This window comes from Mixophyes fleayi, chromosome 12 (assembly GCF_038048845.1).
Source record: "Mixophyes fleayi isolate aMixFle1 chromosome 12, aMixFle1.hap1, whole genome shotgun sequence".
Lineage (NCBI taxonomy): Eukaryota > Metazoa > Chordata > Amphibia > Anura > Limnodynastidae > Mixophyes > Mixophyes fleayi.
In genome coordinates this window covers 24,233,235-24,252,679 of record NC_134413.1, presented here as the reverse complement: position 1 = coordinate 24,252,679, position 19,445 = coordinate 24,233,235, and the positions used below count along the sequence as shown (strand labels likewise).

General features: G+C 41.4%; 1 protein-coding gene across 1 annotated transcript in view; it reads left to right on the top strand.

The window, feature by feature from the left end:
* RALGAPA1 (Ral GTPase activating protein catalytic subunit alpha 1) overlaps positions 1 to 19,445 on the top strand; it is a 121,114-nt gene that overhangs the window by 37,520 nt on the left and 64,149 nt on the right. Inside the window, exons 18-28 of the mRNA XM_075192955.1 lie at positions 3,765 to 3,874; positions 6,971 to 7,187; positions 9,497 to 9,673; positions 11,262 to 11,399; positions 12,973 to 13,169; positions 13,684 to 13,782; positions 15,746 to 15,901; positions 16,454 to 16,582; positions 17,527 to 17,652; positions 17,948 to 18,006; positions 18,405 to 18,513. Coding sequence (XP_075049056.1) covers positions 3,765 to 3,874; positions 6,971 to 7,187; positions 9,497 to 9,673; positions 11,262 to 11,399; positions 12,973 to 13,169; positions 13,684 to 13,782; positions 15,746 to 15,901; positions 16,454 to 16,582; positions 17,527 to 17,652; positions 17,948 to 18,006; positions 18,405 to 18,513 — 1,517 coding nt within the window. The remainder of the gene's footprint in view (positions 1 to 3,764; positions 3,875 to 6,970; positions 7,188 to 9,496; positions 9,674 to 11,261; positions 11,400 to 12,972; positions 13,170 to 13,683; positions 13,783 to 15,745; positions 15,902 to 16,453; positions 16,583 to 17,526; positions 17,653 to 17,947; positions 18,007 to 18,404; positions 18,514 to 19,445) is intronic.

The window sequence follows — 19,445 nt, the reverse complement described above, 5'->3', positions numbered from 1 at the left end:
TCTGAAAGTGTTGTGCCCCCTACCTCTTTCAGCAGCTCTGCTTTCTATACTAATACCCCTCCCAATGAAGTGAGTGCTGCTATTTCTTGGCTATTATGTTCTGTTACGTTATGACCAGGTATCACTTGTGTTAAATGTTTTTTGTTTTTTTTTATGTCCTGCAGTTATTTGTCTTGTAACTCTTTGCTGAATACAGAATGAATGGGGAATGATTTCATTCTGGTTATTAACAGTCATTAAGGTTTGTCCACTTATCAGAACTGAAGTGCATTGTTTGCACACGTGCATTGGGATCATTGATCCTATGTAAAACACTACATCACACATTAAAGCACCATGTGCCTTAGTATGTACATACAATAGGTGTGGTGGCGTAGTGATTAGTTATCCTGATGCCCGCTCTGTTTTCAGTGTGTTCTGCACAGGGTCACTGCGGTCAACTGCACAGTCTACAAAACACAGTTACCCTGTGATATGTGAACAAGTCTTTAAGTCACACTTGAGCCATGACAACCTTGTTGCATCACATGTCATATATGTTTGTTTTGCCTTGTTTTACAATGTCTGTAATTCATGCTTTCACATGTGTTCAGCTTTCTTGCACAGAAATACAACAGGACCATTAAGTTGTATAGCCCATATATATCAGCACATTGATTCTTCACCTGCACATTAATACATCTATATAGAACATGATACAAAAGACCCACTGTCCCCATGTGATCCAGCCAATTCAGCCTAAGTGCCAAATGGCCAGATCTGTCCAGTTTGGCCACATCAAGTGGCTGTGGGACCAGCCAGGGTTTGAGGTAAAGGGATACTTTAATTGATGAACTGGTGTTGATTAGGACAAATCAGTAACAGATCTTCTCTGCAAATTAAATATATTAGCTTTTAACTTAAGGCGTGGTCCTCTTAGCGTTTATTTAAATAGCCTCTGCATACGCCATTATTTAAACATTTACTTATTCGTTCCCTTTGTTTATGTTTGGTGTATATTTGGTGTGTCCCATGAAGACCAGTTTTCTGATAGTTATTCCCTTACATACAGTAGTTGAAATCTATGTAAACCGTTCTTAAAATGGACCCTCCATAGTATCATCATCTCCCATGCCACAAGCACACATTACTCCTTATAGTGCATTGATGCTGAACTGATCTGGTGTGTGGATCTCTTTGAAGTGACACTCACTAATAGTGTTTGTCAGCATTTGCTTTCAGTGTTCCTTCCTGTAACAGAGTTTGTGTGTCTCTGTGGGAATGCTGGTATCTGGGGTGGTGGGGGGGATCTGGTTTATTTTAAGCAATCAACAGCCTGTAAACTGCTTCCAAGAGAGAGATTTTTTTTTTTTCTCCTTCTTTAAAAAATATTTGCTCACTTGCTCCACCAGAGGACTTGCCGTAGGACTCGGGTTTCTAAGCTTTATTATAACATAAGGGGTATCATTTTGATTTGTGATTATTTTGTTCTCTAAATTGTTGCACAACAAAGGGGATTTGAGGCGCTTTTGAGTCTTAATGTTGTTTAATAAAGTAAAAGTTAGTGGAACAATTTGCTGGCATGAGTGTATCTAAACTAGTTGTACGAGTCCTTTCACGCGAGTGGGTAGGTTCTTATTGTCAAGTACATGGCAGAGAGCAGTTTGAAATGATCACTATGGTAAAGTGAAACATTCCAAATCGGAATATGGACTCTAAGTGAATACTTACCATAAGATACGCCACAGTGTCTCACACCTACTAACGGGTTGAACTTATTTTAAATTACTAAGAGCACTTAACTTTTCTATCTTTTTCACAAATCTATGGATGTTTTTGATATTTCGCCTCGATAGGATCAAGTATATAAAATGAACTATTTTAATGGACTGGAGTGCCTCTTGTAGCAACATTCTGGTCTTTTAGTATGTTAACTTGATTAGCGAAAGAAGAGTGCACCCCCTCTAAAGATATACAAGCAGATATATGACTGTTTAATGTGTAGTTAGAGGATCAGTCTTTATCTAGTGCAGACTATGTACCTTCCTTTACAGCATGCTCTTTTTAAGAATGTGTTAACGTACTCCTAAAATTGAGTATATTTATATATTGTAGATATAGTAGTGTTGGTTATTTTTACCCACGGGTGTTTTGAAGAAATGTACTTCTACCCAACTATAATTTCCTGGTATGTTTGTCCCTATACTGGCACATAGCTTTATTCATTTTCTCCTCTAATGATGATGATATAGAAGAAATTGTGAACAAACCTATGTACCAGTAAATGACAAGCAGACCAAAACATTTGAATCCGGTGTTTTTCTCTATCTGATTTAATGCACTTTAATGCCTCATTTTCACCTACTAAAAGATAAGTGCCAACGTGCAGCTCCATGCAGACATTTGTCCCAGAAATACTCTGTTCCTCCTACAGCTTTGACTGCAAACAGGGACGGGGAGGGATGTGAGCAGGGAAAATCACAAGCCACAGTCAAAGCAAGAGAATGTAACGTGACTGCTTTATAAAGCTCTATTTGATTAATATAGTTGGATGACTGTTCATTATAGCTGCATTAAAGAAAAAAGTGTTCACGTTGAATTGTTTATATTTCAGTAAGTTGACCCCTCTTTTATTGAATGTAAACTTGTAGTCTGTTCTGGGTATTTTATGTTTCTGTTGATAGTTTACACTCTGAAATCAGTCATTAGAGTGTAATATGCATCTGGGTGATAACTACATGTCAAATCAAGACCAAAAGACATCTCTTACAACTGTATGACCGCATTTTTGTCAATTGGGTGCACTGCTACTGCTGATTTAATATTTGAGCATTCAAATTGCATAACATAATGTTGATTTTCAACTAGTATTGTAATATATGAGATCGTATCTTTGGAGAGGCAGGAGGAACGCAAGCCAAGACCATGGACTTTATCGTCTTTTGTTGGACTTATTGAGCCACTGCCTTTTTGCACATACCACCAAATTGAATTACTTCAGTAGTTGACTTTAATGATATCTTCTCTCTAGATTGTGAGCCTTTTGAGCAGGCTTTTTATTCCCCCTGTCATTTATTTTGTAGTGGATTTGCAGGTAGTAGACCTGTCCCCTATACACAATAGAGGCATCATTTTTGTATATTCATCCTAGTGATTTGCATTCTCATGAATATTGAATCAACCTAAAAATGGCTGCCTCCGCTGTGTATAGACAATGGGTACACGTTTAAAGACCATGCATACTTCCAGAATTGTCAGGCTGGCTTGTAACTCCTTGATAATTTTGTACTAATCTTGTACTGTACTAGTTGTTTCTTTGTTTCTTGTTTTTTTTTTTTTTTTTAAAATTATATACATGTAATAATTTATTTAGTCATGTGATTTGATGCAGCATTTTGTGCGCATGTAAATGGCTCTAGGGAAAGAGGTAATAGGTCAGGAATCTAGCAATGGACAACTTTACCCAGCTGCTGTTTGGAGAAACCTTTTTAATTGCACCTGGACATTAATCCTTCTTCTGCCTGGCTTTTACAATATCACCCAGATTTGACTAACAGCTTATTACTGAAATGACTCAAAGAGTTTGAGCATTTACTAATCCCAAACACACTGTCAGCTGACAAGATGGTGACACCATCTCCTTAACCGCATGCCGCACTCCTAATAACTCTATTCCCCAATTCTTTCCCTGTAGTTCCTTGCCTGTGTTTGCTTTACCCCTTTTGACTGTGCTTAAAGTACATGTACAAGTATTGAATGACTTTATATTTGTATTTATTTTCTAGCTAACAAAGAAGATTTAGGTCCCCAGTTAAGTGATATCAACTCAAGCTCCAATATCCCAGATCTAATGGATGAATTTATAGCAGAGAGGCTGAGATCAGGCACAACTCTGGTAAGAATTGTGTGTGACTGCATAATATTGTAATTATTATTAAGTTCTTGGCCCATGGACCAATTCTACCTTGTGAGTTTAGAGGGTATATAAATCTACAATATTTGGTGTTGGAATTGTATTTATATTTATTGAATATTAAAAGATTTCTGGGGATCAGTTAGTCATGCACCTGATATTTTCTACCCTTTCTGAAGCAGAAGTCAAATGGTGAGTTCTGGTGACATCACTTTATAGTTCGTTAGGAAAATGTGTCTGCAATAATAATGCTGCTCCTGCTGCATTACAGATATTTGTAGTCTCCTATATTTGTGACCAGGGCTGCCATCAGAATCTGTGGGGCCCAGTACTAGTTTAATCTGGCAGGGCCCCCTTCCATCCCTCATCACGGTACATGCCTCCCCCACCACTCCCTCATCATGGTACATGCCTCTCTCACCACTCCCTCATCACGGTACATGGCTCTCTCACCACTCCCTCATCATGGTACATGCCTCCCCCACCACTCCCTCATCACAGTACATGCCTCTCTCACCACTCCCTCATCATGGTACATGCCTCCCCCACCACTCCCTCATCACAGTACATGCCTCTCTCACCACTCCCTCATCATGGTACATGCCTCTCTCACCACTCCCTCATCACGGTACATGCCTCTCTCACCACTCCCTCATCACGGTACATGCCTCTCTCACCACTCCCTCATCACGGTACATGCCTCTCTCACCACTCCCTCATCATGGTACATGCCTCTCTCACCACTCCCTCATCATGGTACATGCCTCTCTCACCACTCCCTCATCAAGGTACATGGCTCTCTCACCACTCCCTCATCACGGTACATGGCTCTCTCACCACTCCCTCATCACGGTACATGCCTCTCTCACCACTCCCTCATCAAGGTACATGCCTCTCTCACCACTCCCTCATCATGGTACATGCCTCTCTCACCACTCCCTCATCACGGTACATGGCTCTCTCACCACTCCCTCATCACGGTACATGGCTCTCTCACCACTCCCTCATCACGGTACATGGCTCTCTCACCACTCCCTCATCACGGTACATGGCTCTCTCACCACTCCCTCATCACGGTACATGGCTCTCTCACCACGCCCTCATCACGGTACATGCCTCTCTCACCACTCCCTCGTCACGGTACATGGCTCTCTCACCACTCCCTCATCATGGTACATGGCTCTCTCACCACTCCCTCATCACGGTACATGCCTCTCTCACCACTCCCTCATCATGGTACATGCCTCTCTCACCACTCCCTCATCATGGTACATGCCTCTCTCACCACTCCCTCATCAAGGTACATGGCTCTCTCATCACTCCCTCATCACGGTACATGGCTCCCACTCCCTCATCACAGTACATGCCTCTCTCACCACTCCCTCATCATGGTACATGCCTCTCTCACCACTCCCTCATCACGGTACATGCCTCTCTCACCACTCCCTCGTCACGGTACATGGCTCTCTCACCACTCCCTCATCACGGTACATGGCTCTCTCACCACGCCCTCATCACGGTACATGGCTCTCTCATCACTCCCTCATCACGGTACATGGCTCTCTCACCACTCCCTCATCACGGTACATGGCTCTCTCACCACTCCCTCATCACGGTACATGGCTCTCTCACCACTCCCTCATCACGGTACATGGCTCTCTCACCACTCCCTCATCACGGTACATGGCTCTCTCACCACTCCCTCATCACGGTACATGGCTCTCTCACCACTCCCTCATCACGGTACATGGCTCTCTCACCACTCCCTCATCACGGTACATGGCTCTCTCACCACTCCCTCATCACGGTACATGCCTCTCACCACTCCCTCATCACGGTACATGGCTCTCTCACCACTCCCTCATCACGGTACATGGCTCTCTCACCACTCCCTCATCACGGTACATGGCTCTCTCACCACTCCCTCATCACGGTACATGGCTCTCTCACCACTCCCTCATCACGGTACATGGCTCTCTCACCACGCCCTCGTCACGGTACATGCCTCTCTCACCACTCCCTCGTCACGGTACATGGCTCTCTCACCACTCCCTCATCACGGTACATGGCTCTCTCACCACGCCCTCATCACGGTACATGCCTCTCTCACCACTCCCTCATCACGGTACATGGCTCTCTCACCACTCCCTCGTCACGGTACATGGCTCTCTCACCACTCCCTCGTCACGGTACATGGCTCTCTCACCACTCCCTCGTCACGGTACATGCCTCTCTCACCACTCCCTTGTCACGGTACATGCCTCTCTCACCACTCCCTCGTCACGGTACATGGCTCTCTCACCACTCCCTCGTCACGGTACATGCCTCTCTCACCACTCCCTCGTCACGGTACATGCCTCTCTCACCACTCCCTCGTCACGGTACATGCCTCTCTCACCACTCCCTCATCACGGTACATGCCTCCCCCCACACCATTCCCTCATCACGGTACATGCCTCCCCCCGCACCACTCCCTCATCACGGTACATGCCTTCCCCCGCACCACTCCCTCATCACGGTACATGCCTCCCCCCACAAACTACTCCCTCATCACGGTACATGTCTTTCCCCACACCACTTCCTCATCACGGTACATGCTCAGTTAACTTACATTCTGGAAGCGATGCTGTTGCTCTTGGTCTCTGATAGACTGGGAGCGCAGCACACAGTGATGACGTCATCGTGCCATGCGCTCTTGGCCTATCGGTGCTGGGAACCACAGCATCGCTATGGACAGATAGGTGGTCGGTCAGACTATGGGGCCCAGACAGACAGAGTTGTCTGTCCAGGCCTCTTACAGTTGTACTGGCCTTACGCCCCTGATGGCTGGCCTGTTTGGGACCTGTATAAGAGTGCTCACCCTGCAACCTCTTGCCTTTATATGGTCATGGAACACTTTTGTGACATATAATATCCATATAATCTTCAGAGGGCACATTACTCTTTATGTTAAAACCTTTATAGATACAGATATTTCTAATTGCATATTTACCGGTTCAGAGTATTGAGTAGTCTCTTTCCTTCAATGACGTGATTGGGCTGAAGCTGTTATAGTTTTATGTTTTGTTTGTTTTCCAGACTTTAACACGCAGAGGTAGCAGCCCTGGTAGTCTAGAAGTTCCCAAAGACTTGCCAGACCCACTTAACAAACCTAGCCAAACACGCCCAGTAGATGATCCTGGTGTTCCATCAGAGTGGACCTCTCCGGCAAGTGCTGCAAGCAGTGAACTCCTCAGCTCAGACAGCCACTCAGACTCCTTTAATGCATTTCAGTATGATGGTAGGAAGTTTGACGGTGAGTAACTTAACCACTAAACATAAACAGAAGGAAAATTTTAGTGTTCTGTCTCTTTCATTTGGAGGGTACTTCCACACATGCCAAACAAATTTTAGACGGCAGCATTTTGCAGTTCTACAATTTACATGAGCATAGCTCTTTTTTTTTTCCACACAACTGTCACGAATGCCCAGATACAGCAATCTGAAACAGCTGGCTGTCACTGGAGTCACCTTACTTACCAAGGAATTGACCTTTTCTGTCGCCACAAAGGATTTACTATGTAGTCCTTGCATTCCCCAAAACCACTTATTAATGTTTTACACTTAAATCACATACACGTGTTGCATGAGCCTCACTTTGCTTCGCAAGTTCACAAAGAATTGCTGAAAATTTGCAAAATTAAATCGTCAATATTTTTATATATAGCGCCACTAATTCCGCAGCACTGTACAGAGAAAGCACTCGCATCAGTCCCTGTCCAATAGAGTATAGTTTATCCAAAAAATGTTTCCAAGGCTTATCAGTTAATAACATGACATACAAAATAAGTTGCACAAATAAGTTTTAATAGGAAATAAAACCAGAGTCACTAACTTACTAGTTTAAGACTTGGTGTGAAAGGAGCACACTTTGGGAAAGCTGGCACACTCCAACCTAGATACAGTAGGTCTCCTCCTAGAATGAACAAAGTTACTGGTTAAGGGAGCTGATTTAAACCTTTCTCACATTCCTCTTACCTCCACCTTTGGAAATTAATTTTCCAAGTGTCAGAGCATTTCTCAGAATGACACATGGTTTTTCGAAATGAGTTATCTATTTGAGATATAAGTCTGACATCTCAAAGGGCAGGATTTCTCACCTCTGGCTGGTCAGATTATTTAGCCTGGTTACTTTCAAAAGACTCTTGACACTCGCACAGGTCAAACTCATGTCATTTAGCAAAGCACACTTGTTACATACAAAATACAAAAGGACATACATGAATCGTCAGGGGAAAGTAATGATCAGTGATTGGGTTCAATACATAATCGCCACACCAATTTTCAGATTATGTTTTTTTTAGGAAAGGTATGTCTTTATTTGCACATTAGAATAAATATTCTTTTATATTTTAATCCTTTATGTAGAAAACACATGAGCTACAATTGGAAGCAAAAATACTTTTCCCATGATTCTTCTAATAAGAAGTTTCACATTCCCAGATTTTCATGAAAAAAAATTAAACAATTGGTGCATATCTTAGTTTTACATTGTTTTCCCCCTTATGTTATGTCATCACTGTACAGGTGCATTGGGGGAGAATGGGGTTTCATTGGGGGGCTGTAGTCTATTTTTTTGGGGGGGTAACCTTCATTCTGTGTGCACATTTTTGGCGGTGTACACATATCATACACAAGTGTCACACACAAGATGTAACAAGGTCTAGGCGTGATGGAGAGAGAGGTTAAAGTAGGCAGAGTTTTTTGTTTGAGGCTGTATATATACAACCTGTAGCCTGCTACCAATTTATTGTGGCTTGTCATGAGCCGGTAAATGTATTTGGTAAAGCTAATCAAGCAAGTCGATCATTTTGTATTTGGCCTCTTGTTGGCACTATTTAGTTACTATTTATTATTATATCCCGGTAAACAGGATATAGCAGCTGGTACCATGTATAATATGGAATTAACTGAGCGCAGATTTATTTCTTCTGATTGCGTTTCAAAATATTGCCTTGTATCTTAGCTATCTTTCAGGCCTATATAAGGCCTTTTTGGGTGTGGCTCACAAGTCAGCCCGTGCTAGTTGTCCTCTATACCTGGGAGGTTAGTGTATCTGATTTATCTACATTTTAATTGTATTTGAAGCATATAGGTCAGTGTAGGACCTGCATATAATGAGGTACAATATAATATATAATTGCCTGGCCTTAGAAGACGGGTACTACATCTGTCCATCATACATAGCAAGTCATTGCTATAGTAATTCATTGCAGTAGTCTATACAGACGTGCCTTGGACAAGTGCAGTTGTATTATAATAATGTGCTATGGTAGGTGTGCCCCATGTCTGTATACAGTGCAATAGAATTGTATTATTATTGTGTCTAGTGATGAGGTCAAGTTAGGTCATGTAGGTGTATTCTCCAATATCTTTACAGAGTATTACAGAATTGCATTATGTTCATGTCCAGTGATCATGTTATGTGGATTGTTGTAGTTTCTGCATAGTTTATTATAAGGATAACCTCAATCAAACATATTACAGACTGTAGCAATTTTACACCTGTACACTGATAGTAAAATACTACTTCCTGCAGCTCATACATTTTTCCTATTTTTTTAGCTGGTTTCCCATTTGGCAATGATTCGGCAGTCCCTCTCACCACAGACACAGATACAGTGTCTGTACAACTTAGCACAGATGAACAGGAAGTTGTCAGTCTGACGACACTGCACATTGACTCGGAAACCAGCAGCCTCAACCAGCAGGCCTTGTGTGCAGATGTGTTGGTCCCAGCAGGTATTCTGAATCGCTGTGTTTCATTGCTATTGTGATATAATATGAAAACATTCCATAAGCCTATAAGAATCTCAGATGCCAAACATATTGGGTTTATTCTTAAGCTGGCCACATACGCAGCTGTATGAGTCCGAAACGACCGTGTGGTCCCACAACAAGCCCGATGCCTGAAATCAACATAATCGTTATCAATCACATTTATTAATGTGGTTGGAAGATGACCACAATCAGCCTGCATGTGTGGACATCTTCAGACTGCACGAACAGGTGCCAGTGTAATGTAAAAGGGCTCTGGCCACTTGGCTCAAGTGCCAGATGGACAATCCCCATCCAGTTCAGCCACACGTTTGTGATACTAGATTTAAAATCCTGTAGCAAGCGTTCTTTTAGATGCTAGAAGGGGGTTGTTATGCACATCTCTCTTATCTATCTATCTATCGTCGTAGTCAAAGTGGAAATTTAGAAGCAGCGGTATGAAAAATGTAAAGGAAATGTAGGTGAATGAAATTTGATAGTTTTGCAATGAAGGCAGTAGAAGTGGTAACGCATACACCACCACTTCCATCACTGTCTTTAGATATATATATAATATAAATGTCTAGTGGCGTGTGTTAGTCTGTCTGTCTGTGTGTGTGTGGAAAAAATAAAACCAAGCTGCAGCGCCACCTGCTGGGCGGAGTTATACACTGACCTACTAAATTCATAGTGTGTGTGTTGAGAAAAAAATTCAGAAAGGGCTGAAATTTGGTATACTAAGATGTTTTTAATTTGTTAATTTAATTTGTTAATTGTTAAAAGTGTTTATAAAGATTTTAAAAAAATATATATATATTTCTTGAAGGAGAAGTGACAGTTGGGAGTGGTTGGTGGTTGCCGGGGGTGACAGTGGGGAGTGGTTGGTGGTTGCCGGGGGTGACAGTGGGGAGTGGTTGGTGGTTGCCGGGCGTGACAGTGGGGAGTGGTTGCCGGGGGTGACAGTGGGGAGTGGTTGGTGGTTGAGGCCTGGGCTATGGCCCAAATGCATGACAAGAACCTTTTTAACATCTTAAGTAGCTTGATTTGACTAGAATGCATGAGTATCATGCACGGGTTAACTTGTATGTGTGTATATATATATATATATATATATATATATATATATATATATATATATATATATATATATATATATATATATATAAATTTACTGCAGGGAACATTAGCTTGGATTAAATTAATTAAAAAGTCACTTATAACCTGAATTCCTATCTTCCAAAGTACTCTCTTCCCACACCAATGCCTGCTCCCTTGCTCCCTCCAGGATCTTTTGGGTTGTTAAAACATTTGTTTATTGGTCCTGTCACAGCTGGGGAAGTTTTTCAAATCAAATTTTGTTGGAAACAACATTTGTTATCTTGGGTTCGCTGACATTTTAATACTAATCAGTTTTGAGACATCTGGGAGATTACATGTATGGTTTCTCTTATTGTGTGGTCCTTAGTATTGAAATGAGTGAATATACAGCTCATACAATATACAGCACGTTGTTGTTAAATCTATTCTCATTACCCAACTCTATTTTTTTTTTTTTTTTTTTTTTTAAACCCAGGCTCTGAAAATGCATCTCCTGCCCTGTCTGGTTATGGTTCACGCTCCCAAACGCCATCTCCTGCTGCTCTAACATCTGAACAGGTAGAGCTGCATGAAAAGCTTCAACATTCGGTTCTGCAAACACCAGAGGATATAGGTAAATCAATATGTTAATTACTATTCTAGATTTATGGTTATTTAACTTTAAAACTTTAGGTTTTCATTTGCAAACAGTATTTTTTTTTGTTTGTTTTATACATTTTTATTTTGTTCTTCAACTGTATGAGTTCTCCCCTTAAACTATAATGTCAAATATACCAAAAACAAATTTTAAGTAAGGTGTTTACATAATGCAGTAGTGCAGTTGTTCTTTAGGCTTGTTTGAGGTGTTTGCAGGACCAGGGGGGCATCTGTCCCCCTGCCTGGGTGTCACCCTTGACTCCTCTCTCTCTTTTGTCCCCCACATCCAATCTCTAGCCCAAACCTGCCGCTTCCAGCTGCGTAACATTGCCCGCATCCGGCCCTTCCTCTCACAAGATGCCACCAAAACCATCATACATGCTCTCATCATCTCCCGCCTCGACTACTGCAACCTTCTCCTTACTGGCCTCCCCCTCTCCCACCTCGCCCCCCTTCGCTCTGTTCTTAATGCGGCCGCCCGACTCATCTTTCTCTCACGCCGCTCCTCCTCCGCCTCCCCTCTCTACCGTGCCTTACACTGGCTCCCCTTCCCCTACAGGATCCTTTTCAAGCTCCTCACCACCACTTACAAAGCCCTCTCCCAGTCTACTGCCCCCTACATCTCCAACCTCCTCACCATTCACACCCCTGCCCGCTCCCTGCGCTCGGCCAACGACCGTCGCCTCTCCTCTACTCTGATCACATCTTCCCACTCCAGAATCCAAGACTTCTCCCGAGCTGCTCCCCTCCACTGGAACGACCTCCCTCGCTCCATCCGTCTCTCACCCAGTCTGTGCTCCTTCAAACGGGCACTCAAAACTCACCTGTTCCTCAAAGCCTACCAACAATCCACTTAACCCTTACCTCGTTGCACCTTCGCAAACATCCTTCTCTTGTTCTCCCCTCTCTCCACCAGCCCCACCCTTCTCTCCCTTACTTTAATGGCTCCCTCCTGTACCTGTTTGTCCACCCTCCCTTAGGATGTGAGCTCGTATGAGCAGGGCCCCTCTCCCCTCCTGTCTCCATACCTGTTCTTCTACTCCATCTTCACTCATATGTCTGCCCGGAGTTCTGAAGTATTGGTACTTTGTGTTTATTGCTGTGTACTATGTCACCCTGTATGGTCTCCTGTTTGTATTATGTACGGCGCTGCGGAAACCTTGTGGCGCCTAACAAATAAATGATAATAATAATAATAATAATCTGTCCCCCGGGCCGGACCCATAGCGGGCTCCCTTGGGCTGGGTCACCGGGCCACCTGCATTATTTTTTGTTTAAAATGTTCTTAATAGGCTGCTGAGTCGAGTCTTTTTGACTATGCTCATAGTTGTTTGTTGGTTTCATTCCTATTTTTTTGTTGTGTATTTCATATTAATTCCAGGATGCCTCTGATGCACACAAGGATTTTGGAGGGGGAAAGATTGTACACCTTTCAGAAAAATCCCAAAAATCAGCAATATTGCTTTGTGTGAAGTCTTTGTTTAATGGAAGCATTCTTTGATTTTGTCTATGTAAACTTCAGCAGTCCAATCATGCTAATTTCCTTTAAGCAGAGCCCTGTGAATTCCCATTAGAAAGCTGCAGTGTGATGGCAGGCGGTACGCTCACGGGTTGGCATGCCGACGTCTCCACCGTCATGTGGAGGAGAATGCTGGGGATTCTGGGAGATGTCAATAACATCAGCAATCCTGAAATCCACGCTCAGGTGTTTGATTACTTGTGTGAGCTGTGGCAGAACCTAGCCAAGGTATTTACTCCTTATAAGGTTTATGTTCTTACATATAGAAGTTAGAATTCTATTTAATAAAAAATCCAATACTATAGAGTAAAATTAGAGCCGGTTTATGAGATACTTTAAATGTTATGTTTGAGCGCTAATACCTGGTAAAGTCGTTCTAGCAGTCTCACCGCTTATGTTAACCTGTCCACAGGGCATCATTGTTTTATGATATATGATTTATCAGGGGAATTCAATTCGGCGCCATGCGTCTCTGGAACAGTCCACGGAGACGCATCGCAGCGTTGTTGAGGTTGGAATCTCCGCTCATTTTTCAGAGATGCGAGGAAAAAATTAGCAGAGAATCCTTACAGTAATGGCCGACAATGTGTGCAGCCAGACATCGCGGCCAACTGATTCTTCTTTATAGAATTGGAGGATCAAAGACAAAAACCTGTAACCCTAAACAGAAAAATTTCGGGACAATTTATGTGATGTGCGCTTTAGCTGTTTTCAGTGTGTTTTAATTTTTTTCATCCTCCAGATTCGAGACAATTTGGGAATCTCTTTGGATAATCTTTATTCTCCTCCCCCACCTATACTTATCCCACCCCTGAGGATTCTCACCCCGTGGCTCTTTAAGGTAAACCTCATAAAACTTTAATGCTGTTTCTAATGATTCTAATTATTTGTATATTTTTTTTTATCAGCAATGTGTAAAGGCATTTGCTCGTGAGCCGATTACTAGTTAAAATAAAAAGTCACAGTAAAATCATGACGTTAGTTGGGGGTCAGAGAGATGGGGATCAGAAAAAGCATTGAACTGTTTTATGACTACTAGTTAGCCAGTCTTGTTGTTGAGCTGCTGTCGGAGTAGCAGTCATCTTTCAATAACTACTGTTTCTGTGTATTCACTCGATATTCTTGTGATATTTCCTTGTGCTCCATTTCTACTTCTCAGTCGTGGAACGTTTCAGTGTTGTTTGCTATTGTAGTCATGATATTGCTGCATATAATAAGAATTTGCAGTCTAGAAATGATTATTAAGTAGTAGCCAAACTGGAATAAAAGGGTGCTAAAAATAAAGATAAAAAATAGTTGTGTTTTCTGATTGCAAAATGTTATGAGATAAACTTGAATTAACTGTCATTTGACAGCACTAAGGATAAGCTTATTAAGGCTCTCTGCTTGAGTAACAAATTATGTGGATGTAATTGCATATAAGAAATATGAAGACATATCTTCCCGATGAATTCTATTGGTCTTAGATCACGGAAAGAAAAGATTGAAAGCATCTTTATTGTTAAATATTCCGACATACCATGATAATGTGGAAAAGCAATTATGATATATTCCAACGAGAGTAGTGACGTGGCTTGGCGGTAATAGTCTGCTATTTTAACAGTGGTTCCTTAATCCAATGTTTAATGTTTTCAAATTTCTCATTTTAAATATTTCGCTAGTGGAGTAGAAGTTTTGGAAATCTCCAATTTTAAGGTTGATCAATAAAGCAGAAATGCATATTTTATAATTCATAAACTGGGTAAAAATTTAGTTGTGAATGCCCTGGCTATACACATCTTCTGTTTCTTCCATCATTATTTGTTAATTATATTAATAACTCCTCTATTCACTATTAGGAGTTGTACCTAACAACTACATACTAAATAGAGGGGGTTAATGACTTTACTCAGTGCATTGTGAAATATTTTTGAAAAAGAGCTGATAAACACTTTACTTAGGTTTCCAGTCCATTTTTATAAAATGTGGGTACGCCAGGCCCCTGTCTCTTCAAGTAATCTAACCCATACTTACCAACTTTCTGAAGTTGGCTTCCGGGAGCCTACCCGGGGAAGGGGGGCGGGGGGCCAAAATTGCATCATTTTGGACCCGCCCCCGGTGACGTAATGACGCAAACGCGTCATTTTATACAGTTGAGCGATTCCCGGAGAATTGCGGAATTTTGGACCAAATTCTGCCCATTTCACTAGGAAGTGGGCAGATTCGGGAGATTGCTATACTCTCCCGTGAGTCCGTGAGACTCACCCAAAATGCGGGACTCTCCCGGACATTCCGGGAGAGTTGGCAAGTATGATCTAACCCTTTATCACAAGAATTGTTTTCACATGGGACCCTGGGGGAAGTTGCCCTTCCACCCCCAGATCCTTCTATACTCTCACTCCTGTAGGGTACATGCGAAGCTACTATGAATGTCTGCCTTCTTGCTTTCCATGAACTCGGGAATGGATAAGACAGTCAGACTACAAAGAACGTCTAATTCCTCATTAGATCACCACGGTTAGCAGTTTAATTTTAAATCTGTTTTTTTTCCCTTACCTTTTAAAAAATGGGGCACTGTGCCAATGCTGTAACTAGCAATGTTTTTGCGCAGTACAGGGTGAGGGAGACCTAGTCACTGTAGGGCAGTGTATAATGTTCTCAAGAAATAGTATATTTATTACATCATTTTACTGTGCTTTAAAATTCAAAGGGCAAACCTTCTATTTGCTTTCATCATCAACATCAACATTTATTTATATTTTTAATATTGTGCTAGTGGTGTGTTTTTAGGAGGCGTGAAAATACTAAAACATCCTGTATTGCAGGCCACAACGTTGCCAGACAAATACAAGCAAGGAAAACTACACGCTTACAAGCTGATCTGCAAAATTATGAAAAGAAGACAGGATGTGTCTCCAAACCGAGACTTTTTAACGCACTTTTACAATATTATGCACTGTGGTTTGCTCCATACTGACCAGGTACTCCTTATACAGTCTGTATCACATACAACTATAGTAAAAGGTTGAAGGAGCCTAGTGAATTTTAAATGTTTGTGCTACTGTGCTGTACACTGATTGGTCGGTGAATTTGATACATAACAAGACTCTATGTTTGTGAAGAGCTAAATGTCAATACTCTCCTACCAATTGCAGCAGGAGTATTAGCTGTCCGTGTACGGCTGAGGTGTATTGTCTCCCAAAGTGCAGAGGTCAAAGGCATCTAACCTCTGCCGGTCTGGTATTGGGGGGTTTCACAATATATATTGTATTTGGGTGGGATCATCTCTTTTAACAACAAAAGCAGGGAAAAAGGGATCAACTTAGTTTTAACTTCTCTATGCTAAAATTATTAGCAAAATTGAGATTTCTCCTTCAGCTGAACGAAGATGCAGACGTTGGCTTATGTTTCACAGCTGTAAAACAGGGCGCTTGAAAAAGTATAAACTTCTCATGTTCTATAGTTACTATATAGCGTCCGAGAAAAGACAAAAGTTTTTACTTTGTAACATTGAGTGCTTGTCATCCTCATAGGATATAGTCAACACCATTATCAAGCACTGCTCACCCCAGTTTTTTTCGCTGGGACTCCCGGGTGCCACCCTCCTGATCATGGACTTCATTGTAGCAGCAGGGAGAGTTGCTGCCTCACCGTCCCTAAATGTAAGAACACTGATTTTACCTCCACGATTAAAATGAATTCTATTGATTTTATGTAACATTGTCTATATCATACATGCTCTTCCATTAATGTATCAAACTTCCTACGTGGTGAAATATTGCAAATAAATTTATTATCAGATGTGTTTCTTAAACAGTATCAACATAGCTAATATAAATAAATGCAGTTAAGCAAGCCAGAATACAGAGTGCAGTATGAGTATTGCGGCTTTATTAAATGGTTTGACTAATTGTTAATCCCACCTGGTTAAGCCATGTCTGAGCAATTGCCAATAACAAGTCGTTTTGTCTGACATGTAGTCTCTGGATCATCATGCATTTTGGGGTAGGGCCTAGTCTAGTTTGCAATAATATTTTATAGACACTGCATGTTTAAAGGACAAGTGACCAAAAAAAATGATTATTCTTATGTGAAACAAGAAGGTGACATTCAACCGCTTTCTTGTTAAAAAGTACAGTGTGATAGTTTTTCTTTGTCTGCAAACAGCAACAGCCACAACCCACAGCTTTTATACGAAGTGTAAAACTGTGCTGATATAGGACAAAATCTTTAAACGCTACATGGTGACTATGCTAATTGCGGCTTCACTGATTATTTCCTTGTGTGTGAAGTATCAATCTGATTATTTATGTTAATTGGGAGACTGCAAGCCTATCAATGTGTCCAATGTTCAGTTTAAACTCTACACTTATTTCACGTATATTAGCTGATCCAGTAATGAAGAACTATTGATATATACTAATGGGTAGTTTGAGGTTTATTTACTCTTGAAAAGGATGTCTCCTTTTGTAAATGAAAAATTATATTTCAGTTTTCAGTAGTGGACATGCATTTGCATAATATCTCATTACTGTAGGCGCTTTGGGGATTTTGAGTGACTGTAGACTGTTTTTAGAGTTTTAAATGACACTTAGTTCTTTGACAGGCACCACGGGTGGAAGCGCAGGTGCTTCTAGGATCTCTCGTCTGCTTCCATAACCTCTACCAGGAGCTCCCGGCCCTGCTTCCCAGCAGCTCTGAAATTGTAATGTCTCAGTTCACGGATGTCAAGGTGAGAATTTGTGAATCCTTTTTTGGAATGATTTAATATTTAAAATCCAACAATATGATTTGGAAGCATTCATTATATTATAATAACGAATACGTTATCATATAAAAATATCATGTAAAATAAACAACTCACAAGTAAAGTTTTAAAACTGACAAAAGATAATACCTAAACAAAGACTAACAAATAATGTTTGCCAATTGGCAAAACAAAAAATATATGTAATACCCCACAAATATTAACAGATATATACCAAGTCACCTAACACTTTGTTCACATTTTTTTTGTTTCATTTTAGGAGCTAACGATCAAAACTGTGTTAAGCTCCGCCAGAGAAGAACCTTCTGGGCCAGCAAGGTAGAAATACCACAATTGTATGGGGGGGTTTTTTCTTCCAAAAGACAGTATGTAGGCAGTGGAATAAGTGGGAATACCTGGGCAAACAGTTTATTTAAATCATGGGTTTCCACATCAGTGTGGGCTGTCGAATGTTTATTGATGAGAATACTTGCTTGTGTTCCCTGCTGATGTTATGCAGTTTTTTTCTGTTTTGCACTGTGTGAATGACTAATTATGGCCACTACTGTGTGAATGGCCAAAATTAGTCATTCACACACACACAGCCTGGAATGCCAAGGAAGCTGACACATGATTTAGAGCATGCGGGATTCCTTGGTTTAACTGTTGTTTTGTGTAGTTACTAGTGCAAGGTTGTTTTGTATGTAAACATAATGGTTTATTTGTCTCTATTACAGATGTGTAGCTCTGTGCAGTTTAGGAATCTGGATGTGTGAGGAGCTGGTCAACCAAACGCATCACCCACAGATTAAGGAAGCACTTAATGTCATCTGTGTCTCCCTGAAAGTAAGGAAAGTAAATGAAATGTAACTATGATACATTCTGGCATTCCTAAAAAAGAAAAACCCAGCATAGTAATATTGTTGTACATGAAATTGTAATAATTTTGTGTTGGTATAACTCAATTGGAGGTAGATACCAGCAACTGTATTGTTTGAAAAATGTGCTATGGATGAACAGAGTGCTTAGAATATCTCCCTCATGTCATAGCTACTTCCTGTCATAGTGCCCTTGCATCCCACCGTCCCTCGCATCCCACCGTCCCTCGCATCCCACCGTCCCTCGCATCCCACCGTCCCTCGCATCCCACCGTCCCTCGCATCCCACCGTCCCTCGCATCCCACCTTCCCTCGCATCCCACCTTCCCTCGCATCCCACCTTCCTTCGCATCCCACCGTCCCTCGCATCCTACCTCCCTCATGAGCCATTTCTACTCCGCATAAAGTCTTACATTTTGCATCCGTTTAGAGCTGGAGGTTTTGGGTCTCCTCCTCTGGGATCTCCTCCTCCACAGGGGTCTGTTCTGTTCCTCTATGTTGCAATTGCAATTTTAAGGCATGCTCTATATTATTTAGGCATAATAAATAGTTAGAACACACATCTTAGCTACATGTAATAAAGACGGCTATTATATCCCCTAACCTGCCATTAATAATATGTTATAATTGAGGCTAAACCAAGCAGTATTTTATGCAGAAAAATCAGAAAGTTTAGCTTAATGTAAGAGGTATTACTAAGTGGTAGGAGGTTGGACTTTTGTTGTGATGATCACACTTCTGTTCAACGTTTGCTTTAAATGTTTCCGGGAGGAATCCATCCTGTGTGTGTGTGTATTTTGTTTTTTTGTGGTTTTTTTCCCCTCATTTCTTTTCTTCTATGGGTTGAAAATAGGATAAGTATCTCATCTAAAAGAAGATAGAATGTAGTCACAGGAAATT